General features: G+C 34.6%; 1 protein-coding gene across 1 annotated transcript in view; it reads right to left on the bottom strand.

The window, feature by feature from the left end:
- Ubl3 (ubiquitin like 3) overlaps window positions 1-15,670 on the bottom strand; it is a 264,908-nt gene that overhangs the window by 22,679 nt on the left and 226,559 nt on the right. The window contains exon 2 of the mRNA XM_078186395.1: window positions 8,631-8,739. Within this exon, the coding sequence (XP_078042521.1) occupies window positions 8,631-8,739 (109 nt within the window). The remainder of the gene's footprint in view (window positions 1-8,630; window positions 8,740-15,670) is intronic.

Genomic DNA, 15,670 nt, shown 5'->3' with positions numbered 1-15,670 from the left:
CTGGAAAATGAGGGGTTCTCAAGGTGATTTGAACTATTTTTTTCCTTAACGCAAATGCAACACGAGGCTTCATTTACGAATTATTAATGAAAAACAGTGACCAATGAGGAGCGAGCTCGGAAGCGGACGAAGCTCAGTTTCATTTATTGGCGTAGCCGCCGCGTACCAGTTAATCTCGTCTCTCATTGGTCGTTTTTTTTCGTTAATAACTCGTAAATAAAACCAAGAATTTCACTTTTGTTAAGGAAAAAGTTATTTCAAATGATCATAGGTACCCGTTACTTTCCAAAAGTAGCATAGTTTTGACACAACTTGTGTACAGTGGTCAAAACTTTAGAAGAATTTATTATATTTCATGCAACTTATTAAAATGAAGAAAAGAAGAAACGTTTCCGTACAATACTAACTTATTGCAATTAATGAGAACAATTTTCATTTCGCATAAAAATCCGTGGTCCAGCTATCAGTATCAATTCTAGTTTTGTAATGTGACGTGAATAAAAGGTATATTTACTACAATATGATTTTGCTATAACAATGTTCAGAATTAGTACAACTTGCATAATATTAATTATCCTTTCGTTAGCAATATCGGTTTTATTAATATGGTCTGTACAATGGATTTACCAGTTTCTGGTTTTTCATTTCATATTGTTATTAGCTTAAAAAGAAGTTCTGGCATACGTATCATAGTCTCTAGTTTAGCGAGCAAGTGATACTTCGATTAAATATTCATCCCTTCTCTGCTTAGGATTTTAAAAGATTAGGTTTGCCATGCAGACGTAACTTCGTAGCTATTTTTGAGCTTTAAAATTTGTTCTCGGCATTCACGGCAATTTTCGCATCTGGCATCATAAACAGAGAAAGGTACCAAACCCGAGACAAGACATGGGATCCTTTTGTTATGTATTCGTCGCACTACGCATTTGCGCCTTTTGTCTAATTGTGGTAAGATCTGCCGGAATTATGATCGATAAAATTGTCAGGGCACCTATAGGCGCTCTCAGTGTTATAAACGCAAAATTTCTAAGCTCCTATAGGTGGCGACGGTAGCTAAGGGGTTAATCGACGCATCGTAAGCCCCTTGGAACGTGGAGCACACATGTCGACCCCATGACAGAACCATGAAGATGGGAAAAAGCCCAAGCCACCGAATCTTCGAGTTTAACAGATTAAAAGGGCGAGACTTGCTGCTTTCTGCAAGTGCCGTATTGGTTGGTAGGCGTTCTTCATTGTGCCGAAAGCGCTAATAGAGTATGGATTGCGAGTCTATACGAGTGAAAAGCGAGGAAATACGAAAAGAGGAGATCAAGAAGTGAAAATCACAAAAGGACTGGAACAGAGAACTCTTACTGGCCATTTATTGACAGCTACGAAACAAGCTCTTGCTGGTCATTGTTGACGATCATTCTGTTGATCTTAGTTATTAATAAATTATCAATTATATCTTTAAATAAAGTTAAATATTTCTTAATATCCGAACGTATAAATTGAACCAGCAACACCCAACACATGCTCGAATCATCTTTTGCAATAAATGTAAGAATTTCACAGGAAGTAATGACGAAATGGGAATTTGTTTATTATTTATTATACTGCTAAACACATCAAACTTGAAGCAATGAATTCATTAATCAAAAAATAAAAACCATTATTTTAGAAAAATATTATTCATGTTGAATTTACATTAAAATGTACTATAACAGAGTTACGAAAATCTTCGGAAGCATAGAGTTGAACATTTATTTGAACTTGGGAAGAAGTTAACATTTCAACTGATTGTTTTAAACTAGAGCAAAACCAAGTCGGAAAATAAAAGTATAATGTACTGTATAATAAAGTATAATGTACATTTAATATTCCTTCAAAGAATTCTGAACCCCTTGCCATGCTTTGGCGAGTCTGACGCGTGATGGTGATTCTCTTGTCATCAATATTCTATTTTCTTGTCGTCGATATTTAAGCATTCCAATAAATTCGGGTACGCAATACGTACATCTTTCTGTTTATAGAAGTAATTATAATCGCAAAACTTTTAAATAATGTAATATTGAAGCTTATAGTAGCTCAATGTTAAATTCTAGATTCAGTTTTCATTTTATTGACTTTATTAATCGCAAAATGTATCTAATATTGAAAGAATCATATCATAGTATTGGAGTTTACAGTAGTGCAATCCAACTCTTTTATCTCGATAATAGATAACAAATTATTCACAAGGTATTTATCGAGGGAAAAACGACTTATAGATTACCGGTCGATAGAGTGTTAATAGGTTTTAACTGGTCAGTGCCTACACCTATAATTGCTAAACGAGCATTTAATCCTTTGTAGTCGAGTGGCGACTCTGTAACGCCATTAAAATTGTTGCGACACGTTCCAAAATTATTTTTATACAATAGATATTGCGAAAGCTTAGATTTAAAAAATTGTTGAAAGCGTAAATATTATACGGGTCACGAAACTGAATTTCATACGTATAGAATAAATTTTGTTATTGTATAAAATGAAAGTATTAGAAGCTAGAAAAATTATTTTAGATTTGCAGTGGAAACGGCTTCGTGTTCAAAGGGTTAATATCTTCCGATTACAGCTGCGACTTTTGTTTATTTTGCTCATTATAAAATTAATATAATGCAGATATTTCTTTACTGTTGATCTATTATCTCTCTTTTCAAATACATGTAATTAACTTGATTCCAATATTACAAACGTTCCGCCACTTTAAGCTTCGACATTCCCTTTTCCATTAAAACAAATGCTTGACTTTTCTTAGGAGTTCTGTTTGGTATTTTATACCGAACTAGGGCAGATACTGCTTCTATCCAACGAGCAATTTCTCTGATAGCAATTTCTTTCTCCTTCAAGACTAAAGTGTTACCCTTTTGTTCTTCCGTTAAATATCTTCCGCGTGGCATTGTCAAATTTTAAGTTGATCATTATACTGTATATCACAATTCTATGTATACACTGTAGCATTGGTTACGCGCCACGTATTGAAAGCGTTAATGACTGTGTGATGCGATTGAATGAGAGAAAAAATTAAACGGATGAAGAGAGAATGTTAAAACAGTGCAAGTTGACGAAGAACTTGAAGTTTTGTTATTTATTTTCAACTTGCATTTGATAAGAATCAGAAGAAAGAAAAGATTCGTTTACATTGCGATACAAAATGATAGGAACAATGTAACATTCAAAATAACCAATACTATTAAGCTTTTAATTTTACATAGTGTTTATTTGTTTAATTATAATATAATTTAATATATGTATTTAATTTATTTAATATAATGCAGTGGTTTAATGTTTTATTTAATATTTCAACGTCCTTCTACCTTTAACTTTTTGTATAAAAAAATATATTAAAATCCGATAGTCTGAGCACCCGTACAAAATGCGACCAATCAAAATTGGATATCAAATTGCTTTAAAAATAAACCCTCCGTCCATTTTTGCAGTTCATTAAAATTCCCACTGTCCGCGGACGCGTTAAAAAGAAGAACAATTATTTCGCTGCTAATTGGATGTCCCTTTAGAAACTTTGAAATTTCGTCCACAACATTGAACTCAATGGTCCCAAACATATGACAATATTCGAAGTAACGAATGCAGTTTAAATACGATTAGATAATATTTCAAATTATATGAAATAATAAAGTATTGTCGATCCATAATCTGGAAATTCGCAGTTTAATTAAGAAATTTATTTGCTATTACTTTAAAATTGATTTAATTCGATATTAGATTCGTGATCGGTGACCTCAAGAACGGAATATGCTTCATCGAACGTTTCAATGTCAACTCTTTTAGTGGCGAGCGAAAGTATAATTTAACGAATTTACTAAATCGAAAAGAAGCACATTACGAAATAAAAGGGAGAATACAGTAATTCCAAATGTATTTAAATAGTTTTTGAAAGTCATACGGACAACATAAATATAAAACAGTAAGAAAAAGAGAAAAATCAGTTCTCTTTTTAGAAACAGCATTTGCAGATAAGAAAAATCATTGTTCGATTATAGCTTTGCGTCTATCGCCTAATATGAAGTATAGATATTAGACTTTCAATCATTTCTAACAAATTGTCAGATCTACTACAAAACAAGTTCATAGAACATAAAACATATTTTCAATCGTCTTGCAACGAAATTGAACCATTTATAACGTTTTATATATTGATTTTGAAATGGAGTTCCACGCGATTCAAATAGCAACGATATGTCGTCGTTGACACTTTCCGCGACAACTTATCATCGTTTGGCACTAAAAAGGATGAGTAACATTTTTAATACATTCCTAACAGTTTGAAGGTTCGTCGAACGATCGAAGCCACGGTGTGTCGCACAGTAGCAGAAACGACGCATTCGCATCGAACAATCGCATGGCATTGGTTGCACGGTTGATGGAGCACAGACTGCAGCTCCTAAGAGGCGTTCCCGGCGACTTCGCGTCTTTTCCGAATGTACGTGTCGCGGCAAAGGAGGGATCCAAGGAAGGAATGGGAACGGCACTTTTTATTACAGGCTAAGCGGCTCCCTTTATCTTTATGTAATCGCGACGATTTGCATGGAGGCAGCGAGGAGATGCTCCGCGACAGGATTATAGTGGTCGCAACGTAATTCGAGACAGGAACTACCCCGGTAGCGGCGGCTTAATGAATTTCCAAGGAGTGCCAGCTAGTTAATGGAACATTCCATCTTACGGTCGGGATCCAGTATCGCCGCGGCACTTTTCTGTCCCTGAAAGCCGAAGTAATTCGTGTACAACGGTACGAGAGAGCGCGCGCGCGTCAGAGAGAGAGAGAGAGAGAGAGGGAGCGGGAGAAAGAGAGAACAGAAGTTGCGGTCGGTGAATGCATTTCAATATTAAACGAGTCTCCTCCTGGTTCTCCGGCGACGAGTCTCTCCGGTGATTTAAGTTCGGGGACTTTATTTAAAAGAATACAAGACCACCCCCGCCCCCCTCTCTCTCTCTCTCTCTCTCTCTCTCTCTTCTCTATCCGTTTTGTCTATTCTTCCAGGTATTAAGGGGAAGAAGCATCATCCGGGCTGATTCGATCTCGTTCTCGTTTCGCAACTCGGATTTCGTCGTTTCTTTCCCGGCTATCGAGGCCAGATCAGGCCGCGTTTCCACTGGTCGGAGAGAGCGCGAACGAACGACCGGCTCGCTTTTCACCGGCAATCTCCGTCACGCCATAAGCGGGACATAGTTCCCAGTGACGTTTCGAAATTTTTACGCGAGCCGTTTCCACGCTGCGCGCCGTCTAATTGAATTGTACCGGCGTGATACGTCCCACGATAGACAACAGCGGAGCTTCGCGCCCCCATATTTCCGCGAGTGTTTTCAATTCTGGTAGTTCCGAGCCGTGTCCCGACAGTGATGAACGAGCGAGCATTATCCCGAAGCACTGCAGCGATACTACCGACGTCGTGGAATTTTTCCGCGTTCCATTTATACGGTGTGCCGTGCACGGTTTTAAGAAATGGCGACTGTTCTTTACGCCAGGACGTTCTCCCTGATACTGCGCTGCTACTATTATGGGAATTAGCAAATGTCGGGGGCCGCGGCGATTCACCGGGTCGTTGCACAGTGCGCAGTTGATCCGGAGATCGGTAATTATCGATCGATAGTCAGGGTTTCGACAAGCTTCTCCTGAACTTTGTAATTCGGGGTTTTCGAGGTTGTCGGTAACGAATCCGAAGACGAAAATTTGATATTCAATAACGCTTCGGAAATTTTTACGGGCTGTGTGGCGCGGCGATGTATTATTAGGTCGTTCGGAAAGTCGTTTCGTTTTTTTCTTGGTGGAAATGAAACACAATAGATTACTAAACAAAATCTATTGCAAAGAATCGAACAAAATTTTTAGCAAACAAGACTTACTACATCAGTTGTCCAATTATATAATGATTATGCAGCTTAAGCGTGAAGTTGGCTGTGAAAAAAATTAAGTCTTTTCTTGGGAAAAACGAAATTACTTTCCGAACAACCCAATAAATCCAACGAGCTGGTCGAAACACAGTTTTTCAAATCATCCGTGAGATGAAAAATATTGGCTGTCAGGGCTGTTAGAATATATGAATATATGAAAGTGTACCAGTATTACCGAGGTTCATTTATGTATTCCCGTAGCGTTGCTCTGCATTGAGGGTAATGACTTTTATAGGATCTACTAATTTTTCTCTTCGCCCGTTTCTGAAACATGGCTCGGTTATTAACCCCTTGCCGTACTTTGACGAGTCTGGTTGCTCATGGTGGAGATTTTCAGTAATAAATTTTATTTCGTTCTCTTAAGCTGGAATAAAATTCTGTCCTCTTGCCACCAGTATTTCAACATTTCAGTAAATATAAGTACAAATAAATTAAGTAAATATAAATAAGTAAAGTTAATAAGTTAATTAAGTACATGTAAATATAAATAACAATAAATCTAAATTTTCTTTTTCTTTTAAGTAATTATTACAATTGAAAACGTGTTTGTTACTGTAACCATGAAGAAAATGATACGGCAACGGTTAAGATTGTTTATATGGGATGGACGCGTTGTGCCTATTTCTTCTCTACAAATGCTTTTTAGGAGGGTATAGATTATAGTTTTTAGTAATTTACATTGTTTCATTGTTTGTCTGCTTAAAATTATTCATGCTTAAAGATGACCTATTATTTATTGTGATGTTTCACTTTTCCAAGCGATGTTCTTCTGTTTTGCGTCATTGGGAAACCAGAATAGTTTCTGTTATCAATTTAACCAGAATTGGTGGCTGTCAAGATGCGTCAATACGATTTTTACACTATTCTTTTGTATAAGGCAAGGTAAGACATATTAAACATATTAAATGATGTACCATTCTATAATGCTATGATCTATGAAATGAGATAAAACGATAGCATAAAATTATTCTAAATAATTTTTAACTGTTTTTAGTTTCTTTTACCGTTCTCAATAATTTTTAATGTTTTTTTTTCAATATTTTGTAATATTTTTTAATTCTCCTTAATAGTTTCATATAGTTTTTCACGATTTTTAAATTGCTGTAGATTGTTCTTAGTTTCTTTTGCATGTACTTTAATAATTTTATAGGCTTCGCACAATACAAATAACAATAATATTCCTTTCCAATTAAAAATGATTTACATTATGTTAAAATATCATAAATAAAATAACAAAGAATAATTCATGAATTAGATCATAACAGTAATAAAACTGAGTTCTTATAATCCAAAATGTAAATATCCATCAAATGATCAAAATAATATTTTTAATATTTCATTAATCATTTCCATTTCGTTATAATTATCTTTACTTATTTAGGATTATTTATTCTACGTTAGAATAGTACGTATAAATTAATAAGTATGTACAACTTGGACATGTTAAATGAGAAAAATGATTTTGCGCGCCATTTCGTTTGCAAAGATAATACATCAGCGACTTGCTCTGCTCAAATGCTGATTGATATTGTCAACAATTCGTAAGTGAAACAAGGACTGGTAGTCAAACAATTAATCTTTGTTAATCGCAGGTATGTGTCATATCTTCGTGACAATGCAAATTCGGGGATGATAAGAATGATGGTAAGATAAATATTGGGAGAACAAAGGAAGATTTCTTGCTCATGCATCGCAGTATCTGGATCAGACATTAACTCCTATGTTATTCAAAGTTATAACATTACCGTCTACAGCAGTGAAGAATCCTCTAACATTGATGCTATAAATAAATGCCAAAGTCATTCTGTTGATGATAAATTCGATGATGCTTACAAAGAGCGTATATAAAACATTTCGAAGAATAATACGTTCGTATAAAAATAGAAATTCATGTACATGAGGACTAAATTAATAAATGTTTTTATTGAGAACTATTATCTTCGATTTTGTCAATTTTTTATCAAACTCTATCCGGTACCTTCTACAAAATAGTGATTGAAAGTATAGTGGTAGTTCGAAGTAGAATTGACGAAACCCTAAAATTTGCACTGCTGCTTACAGTGTTGCAAAATGAAAGAGTTCTAGGCCAAATTGCAACAAACTGGTTTACAATAAAAATCACTTCTTTTCTTAATACGTTTTCTGACATGAAAATAATGCAACAATATTAAAAGTTTCAGTGATGCTTTCAGTGTTGCTAAATGAAAATTGCAATTTAACTAGAAAGTTAAATTGCAATTGATGTAAAATAAAGATCTTCTTATTTTCATAATACGTATTGTGACTTGCAAATAATGTAACAATATTGTTAACTTCTTCCAAAGCTTTCGCTTTCTTGTCTTTCGCTTACGCATTTCTCTCATAAATGCATAAAATGCTCAGTCTATTCGTCATTGTTGTTCGACATCATTTCATCCAGCTTAGTTTAGTTGTCCAATGTTCTTCTATACAACAACAAATAAGAAGGTATTGCATGATTTATGTTGGGATATTTCAGTGTTACAGAAAGAAGAATCTGTAAAGATTCCTGAATAATTTGACGATTTTACGACGCGACTGTCGTGGGGACTTTCAAATAAAATTGCATGTGCTGTGCTCCGGTTACGTAAATTTGCACGGCAGTTTCGACATTGATAATTTCGATTGTTTCAATTGAAATAAAAAGGCTGGTCCTCCGAAGACTACTAGCGACAGCTTACCTTCCGGCCAGTTTTCAAACACATGGTGTGCTATGTCCCCCGCTGAGTCGCTTGGACTGAATAGGAACTCTTTTGTCTTACCGCTGACAAGAATAAGGCGTAGATTTATCTGCAACAGAAAGCATCAGGGTGACATTAATATCAGTGTTACTTGCAATTATAATAATTTTATATACAATATAATTACAAAACAAAATATGTATTAATAATTATCAGGTTACCAGAATCTACGAAACGTATTTTTTAAATTTTCGTTGTAGGCTTAGATAAAAGGTTGAAAAAAATGATTTTTAAATTTCTTAATTATTTAAAAAAGTTGCAACCTGAACAAAATATTTCTTTTCTTCTCCTTTAGCAAATTAGTCGGTTTAATATTTTTCAAAAATATTCAAGAAATAAGAATTATCTCATTCTATTAAAAAAATTAGTTCGCCAGCGAGGCTTTTTTTATAATGTCTGAGGTACACTAATTTAACTTGGGTCACGTTAATTAAAGCACCTGTGTCAAAAATCATAGTGCAAGAGGTTAAAATCAAGTATTTATCAACAATCTTATAACAAGTATATTTTATATTCTCCATTAATAACAATATGATGTTTAAACAAATTAAATCTCCTAATAGTTATTTTACATTACCCCGATTACCCAGCAAGATTGTTCTTCCATTCAATATTACTTAGTAAATGTTCAAAAATGTTTCACTTTCAAACTGTAATTTCTTTCATTGTTGATTTTTAACGAGTCTTACAACGTTATTCCACTCTATCAATTAGAAATATCAAATGATAAAAAAATAGGAAAATAAAGTTAAAATGTTTTACTATTCTATACAATATTCTATACAAAAATCGTGCATTGAATCCATTATCCACAAAAGACAAAAAAAGGGCAGAATTCCGAGGTTGAAACGTTTCCCAGACTTCAACTTCTTTGATATATGCGATTTTAGTGTTCCTTTATGATCATTGCATTGATCAAATTAATTAGTATTCCTATCGTAGACAGCGACGTCAACACGCCTGTTTCGCTAATAGGATTAGAGTGAAGGGTGATCTTGATCCCCCGATGGAGCAAACCCGAAGCTCGAGCTGCAATGCCAATATCCGCGCTGCCACGCCGCACAGTAGGGTATTTGCACGATTTCGGCGACCAAAAAGATTTTTCTCGCATAACGTGCTGCAATGTATCTACTAACTTGTTTATACTACTTCAATTTAGAAAAAATAATTATAAAAAGATATAAAAATTGTTAGTAATATATCCAACATATTATTTTCATTATTCCATGGATTCAGAATGTAGCTATTTATTTATGGAATTTTAACGTGGTTGAAATAATCGTAAACAATAAAGAACAAATATTATTATTATTTGCATTGTTTAAGGGCTATATAATTAATAAAAAAAACATGTACAAGAGATTGAGAACAACAAAAAATGACTTACAGATTATGAAAAACTATGTGGGTTTATTAGAAAGTATTAAAAACTCGTACAAAGTATCAAAAACTGTTGAGAACTATTGCAGAGTATTGAAAATGATTGGAAATGGTGAAAGAAACTAAAAATGATTAAAGACTATTCAAAACAATTTAACACTTTGGTTTTATCTCATTTAATGATATTTATCAATTAAGCCAATTTCGAATAATTTTAAACAGACAATAAAAAAGTGAAAAGTGCTAAAAGCTATATTGTGTATTTTTCTAAACAGTCTTTACTTTCAATACAAAACGATGCTAGATGAGCAAGTAAGTAAATAATACAATAAGGTTATTGTTTTATTCATATGTAGACAGCACGAGTAAAAATATTTCGCCTAATAAATACAAATATTTGCAAAGACTGTTGTTAATAATATTAATTTATTGGGTGAAATAATATTTGAAATACTTCATTGATTTTACAAATATATAACAAGCTGCAAAACACATGTTTTACGATATAAACCTGAAATACCCCATTGAAATAAATATCTTCTTTACTGCGCGTAAAATGAAACACCTGAATATTATTTTCAGATAATATCATTTGAGATACGTGCATTGTTAACATTTTACAGAAGTTAAATGTTCCAGTTAAATTCGTTAATTGAGAGAAACGTAAGAGCTTGTTTTTCAAAACAACATGTGTTTGTACTTTTCCTACACGTTTATTTTCTTTCATAAATATTAATCCCAAGAAATAGAATTTTAAATAATTAATAAAAATTTAGACACACCAAATATTAACTCAAACAATTATTTCCAGTATATCATAGAAAAATATGAGTTTAATAATTTGCATTTCCACGAGATAAATAACTACTAAGAATATTATTAACTATTTTCAACACTTTTTCAAATACTTTTACACAAGCAACTAAAATTTTTCATATGATGGGAGATCTGAAAAATGTATATTGACAGCTTTCTGAAGCTAATACAGCACGCGTACCGCGTGAACGAGGCGTCCGGTTGCTCGCCCCGAGATATTTACTTAGAAAGCGAATGCAGAACAAAAGTGCCGGCCGTAAATCATCGCCGGTGTTCCCCCTTGTGTCGTAATTCTCATCCTTTGGAACCCTGCGCCCTTAATTTTCATTTCCTAGCTGCACTCTTTGAATCGCAAACGTTAGGTCCCGGACCCTCCGACTCGCGTATCTCTCCACCACGTGTCGCGTCAAGGGTCTGACCAGGGTTGCTTTGCGTTTCAAGGACAAAGCGGAGAGCGCACTCGGGAAACACTGATAATAAAAAAGCTCGTCGAGGCACCGTGACACTGGGAAAGCGGCGCGGAAAGGGCACGAACGGTATTTACGGTTCACGGTGTACGCACACATGGTTCGCTCCTTATCTGTCTTTACTTAGTGGCCGTATGAAAAGGAATTAGAGCCGACTTTTTTTCCTAAACCCTTAAGCCAGAATGTCGCCTTCCAGTCACGTAGTCGCACCTCTGACCGGCATAAATGCCGAAAAGCCTCATTTCTCTATGGCGTCTTAGCTACGGTGTAAAGAAACGCGGAAGCTTATCTCGTCCGCGCCGTTCCGAGTCCGACTCATTCCAAGATACATATATCTTTTGTTCTCGAGTTAATTAACTGTTTTACTATTGAAAGCCGTTACAGTACCGTGATTTGCCTGTTATTGAGATATCTTTTATTTATTTATTTATTAATGTTTATATATCATAATGCTAGTTTCTATACTCTTATGGAACATTATTTGACGCTATTGTTGTATATGTTTAACACTAAATATAATTAGAGCAATATATTTATTGATACGTTAGAGATTATATAACATATTATATTAGAGATTATTTATGTTACCTCTTATATATTAGAGATTGTTTAATCAGGTTGTATATCTATTTCCACCTAAAGGGCTTCTTTATAACTTAGCATTTAAATTCAAATAATTGTCAACACTGTGAGGATTTCAAATTGTTAGTTAAGTATAGATAATGTGAGCAATATACTTATTGATAGATTGATGCGTATTTATTACAGATTATTTAATCAGGTTGTAAATTCTAGATTAATTCATCAATGTACAAAATATGGATAAAGATAAATATAATCAAACGTAATAAATAAAAGATATTATCTTCTTCGTCTGCTCATTTTTATTAAAAAGATAACCAAACACTGTAGCACTATCAACTTAACAATAACCATAAAAACAGCATTGTGATTAAATTTTTTTCTTGTTTAATATCACAGTTTTTATAAATCACTGGTTGTTCCACTGCGATTTTTGTACATAAATGTAATGTAAAATATAACATGCCGGTAAACAAGCGAATATCAAAGTTATGCAACAACTTGCGCTAAGGAAAAAGTTGCTTCAAATAACCTCAGGAATATTTTGCATATCGCAACTGTATTTGGAGAATTAGATTCGACAAAATTTCTTAAAGGTACATTGAATCAGACGAATTTTGCAATAATTGATCTAGGTAAATATTACAAGGTGGAATATTAAATGATATGCTATAATCTGTAGTAAAAATAGGATATGTTTCAGTAGTCACTACATTAGGACGTATTTCCAATAAATTAAAAAGATTTTCAGTTAGCAGAGAGTATTTCATTCATCGATTAGATATAGTAGTAGATGTGGCTGTATTGTTTTTAAACAAGATTTTTTATTAGTAGACTGTGGATCTTCATGCTAAATAAAAATTATCTAAGCCAGAAACAAAACTTGATGAAAGTGTATCTCCTCTTTTAATTATTTTAATACGTAGAAAATAGTGTAATATGTTCATTCTTTCAATGACGTTACATTTTTGTATCTGGCATTTAATTTTAATAATTAATTAAAGTAGCATTTAACGTATTAATTTTATCATAAATGCATTTGATAGAACCAATGATTATGACTCCACTGAGGATCTTTAATATTTATAATAAAAATAAGTAGGTGAAATATAAAATTAAAATGACATTAGAAAAATGTAAGATTATCATTGCATTATTTTTGGCATATTACGATTGTTAGAAAAGAAAATATATTTCCATCTCATTTATATTTCTCATAATTAACTTATACATAAAAATCCGCGGTCTAATAGTAACAATAGTACTGAGTTAAAAGATTGTAAATTATGTAAATACATTGTAACAGAAAACAACATTTCGAGACGTAGTCAATTTTTAACAAAATGAAACAAGAGTAGAATATGTATAGAAAAATAAAAATTATAGGAAATTCTTTTTACATCGCACCAGTTGTATTATTTCTCAAACAATGAAACTATTTAAAAAATTTTTTAAATATCTATGTATTATTTTCAACTCGCTGAAATTATTAAATAAAGAATGATATCTTTATTCGACTCATCTTCGTTGCAATCGACGAAGGTAAGTATTATTTTGTAAAAAGATCCGAAGTCTACTCGTGACTCATCCTTGGAATCCGTTGTTCTGAATATGTTAATCCGGTAATTAAGTTTTCAGACAGCCTTGCGGTGTTACCACTTTTTGACCATCCCCGGCGCAGCGGAAGAGCTAATTACAGTCTCGCGTTGTCCTCACAATTTTACGACAGATGCATTTTTGTATTTCCGCCGGACTTCTCCTAAATGTCGTCGCGTAAACATTCTACACATGCCTGCGAAAATACCGATTTGCTTTCGGTGTTTTATTGCAATATTTACGAAATACGTTTACGTGAGTAAAGCGTATAAACTACGGTTCTTGGCAACGTCACGTGTAAAAGGCTTCATTGTTTCATTCGCTGTCTACTAAGCCGGCACCATAAATAATTCACGGTGTGGTAATCCTGCGAATAAACGTATAAATACTGATTGTGAGTTAGAATTATCTGATTCGACAGTTACAACGAGTGTCGACACGCGAGGTCACAATAATGTTGTTACATATCAAGCGTGAATTGACAATTAGCTACATTCATCTAATTAATTAACCGTTACAAATTTGACCATTTCAAGTGTCAATAATGTAAAGTAGGAGTATGTGCGTACGTATCTAGCGAAAATCATTGTTCACTGATAAAATATAATTAACTATTTAATATTATTTCAAGTTATTATTTAATATCACCCTTTTATTGTACTAGATTTTATAAATTTCTTCCATTTTGGTACTCGGACAAAATATATAAATAAAAACGCAAAATATTTTATTTATTAATTCCTATAAAAATTGCAAGGTACCGACCGATCATTCGCTTGTAAATATTAGCTTTAAACGATTTCTATTTTATCTATTTTATTTATTTTATTCATCGTGAAAGGTATCTAATATTTAAAAAATTATATAATAATGCCTTAATAATAGATAGCAAGTTATTGGTTGCTATGACTTCCGATCTAGGTAAAAAGCTAATTTATAGGTTATCAGTCGATAAGTGATAAAAATAGTCTTGCAGTGATTATACTGTAAACCAGTCCTTGTAACATCTCCAAAAATCCTGAGTAATTTGATGATTTTCGAAAAAAAATATACCGTTTCAAAACTGTTCCAATACTTTATTCGTCCACTGTAAGTACACGTTCGAAGTAGGTTACCGAGACAGGGCGTGCTAGACGAACGAATCGCTGTCAGCTGACAATCACAACTACCCCCGAGCTCGCTGTAACGAGCGAATGAGATTAAAAATTCAAAGGGGCTAAAAGTCAGCGCGCGATCAATCTCCCCGAGAAACCGAGGAAAAAATTTGTAAGGAACTGGCTCGGTATCTTTCGCGGGGAGTAACAAGGGTCCGGAATTGATCCGCTCGGACGGCACGAGACCCCTTAACGAGTCTTCAATTGGTGTCGTTGGTGGAAGCGTGGCGGAACGGGCACGTTTCGTTCGCGCGACGACGAGGACAATTAAGACCGTATTAATCGTCTCGGTTTCTCCGTTTTTCGTCCGCCTTTATCGTTGTCGTCTCGCGCGGACGAATTACGGTCACTGGCCGAGGACTCGCTCCTTCACCCCCGTTCTCCTACCTTTTCTCGCTTTCTTTCTCCCACCGTCTCTTTTTTCCTCCCTCTCCGCTTCGCCCCGTGCGTCTCGCCCTGTCCTGCTCCCTCGGACAGACACAAATTCAATTACGGTCTCGCGCGAAGACCGGCCAACATAAATAATTACTGACGAAGCCGGACTCGCGGCCGTGCAGAAGGGGCGGCAGCCGCACGTGACCCTTTGCGGTTCCTGCGGCCGCGAGATTCCGCTGCAAGTTGCAGCGACATAAATCATTGTCACCCGGCTCGCGAATTATCGCTCGCAGGCACGTGAGCCACCCCCTTTGCACTGCACCCTACGCAACACTACCACCCCGTGCACCGAACCCCCGTACCGACTCGTCGATTAAACGGAGGTTCCGGTCTAGAACATTTCAAAAAGTCGGCTTCTCTGTCTTCTGTTTTTCACTTTCTAAGCTGCCTCGAGAATATGCAGTTAAGAGGTGGGTCGAGAACAATTGCGGTGTCGGTTTTGTTTCTTGAAACAGTTACGAGAAATGAAAAGATGTTTTAACCCTTTGCACTCGAAACCATTTCCACTGCAAATTTAAAATAATTTTTCTGGCTTCTAGTATTTCCATTT

The sequence above is a fragment of the Augochlora pura genome, chromosome 2, assembly GCF_028453695.1.
Source record: "Augochlora pura isolate Apur16 chromosome 2, APUR_v2.2.1, whole genome shotgun sequence".
NCBI lineage: Eukaryota > Metazoa > Arthropoda > Insecta > Hymenoptera > Halictidae > Augochlora > Augochlora pura.
Note: the sequence above shows the minus strand (reverse complement) of the source record. Positions and strands in the feature narration are given on the sequence as shown.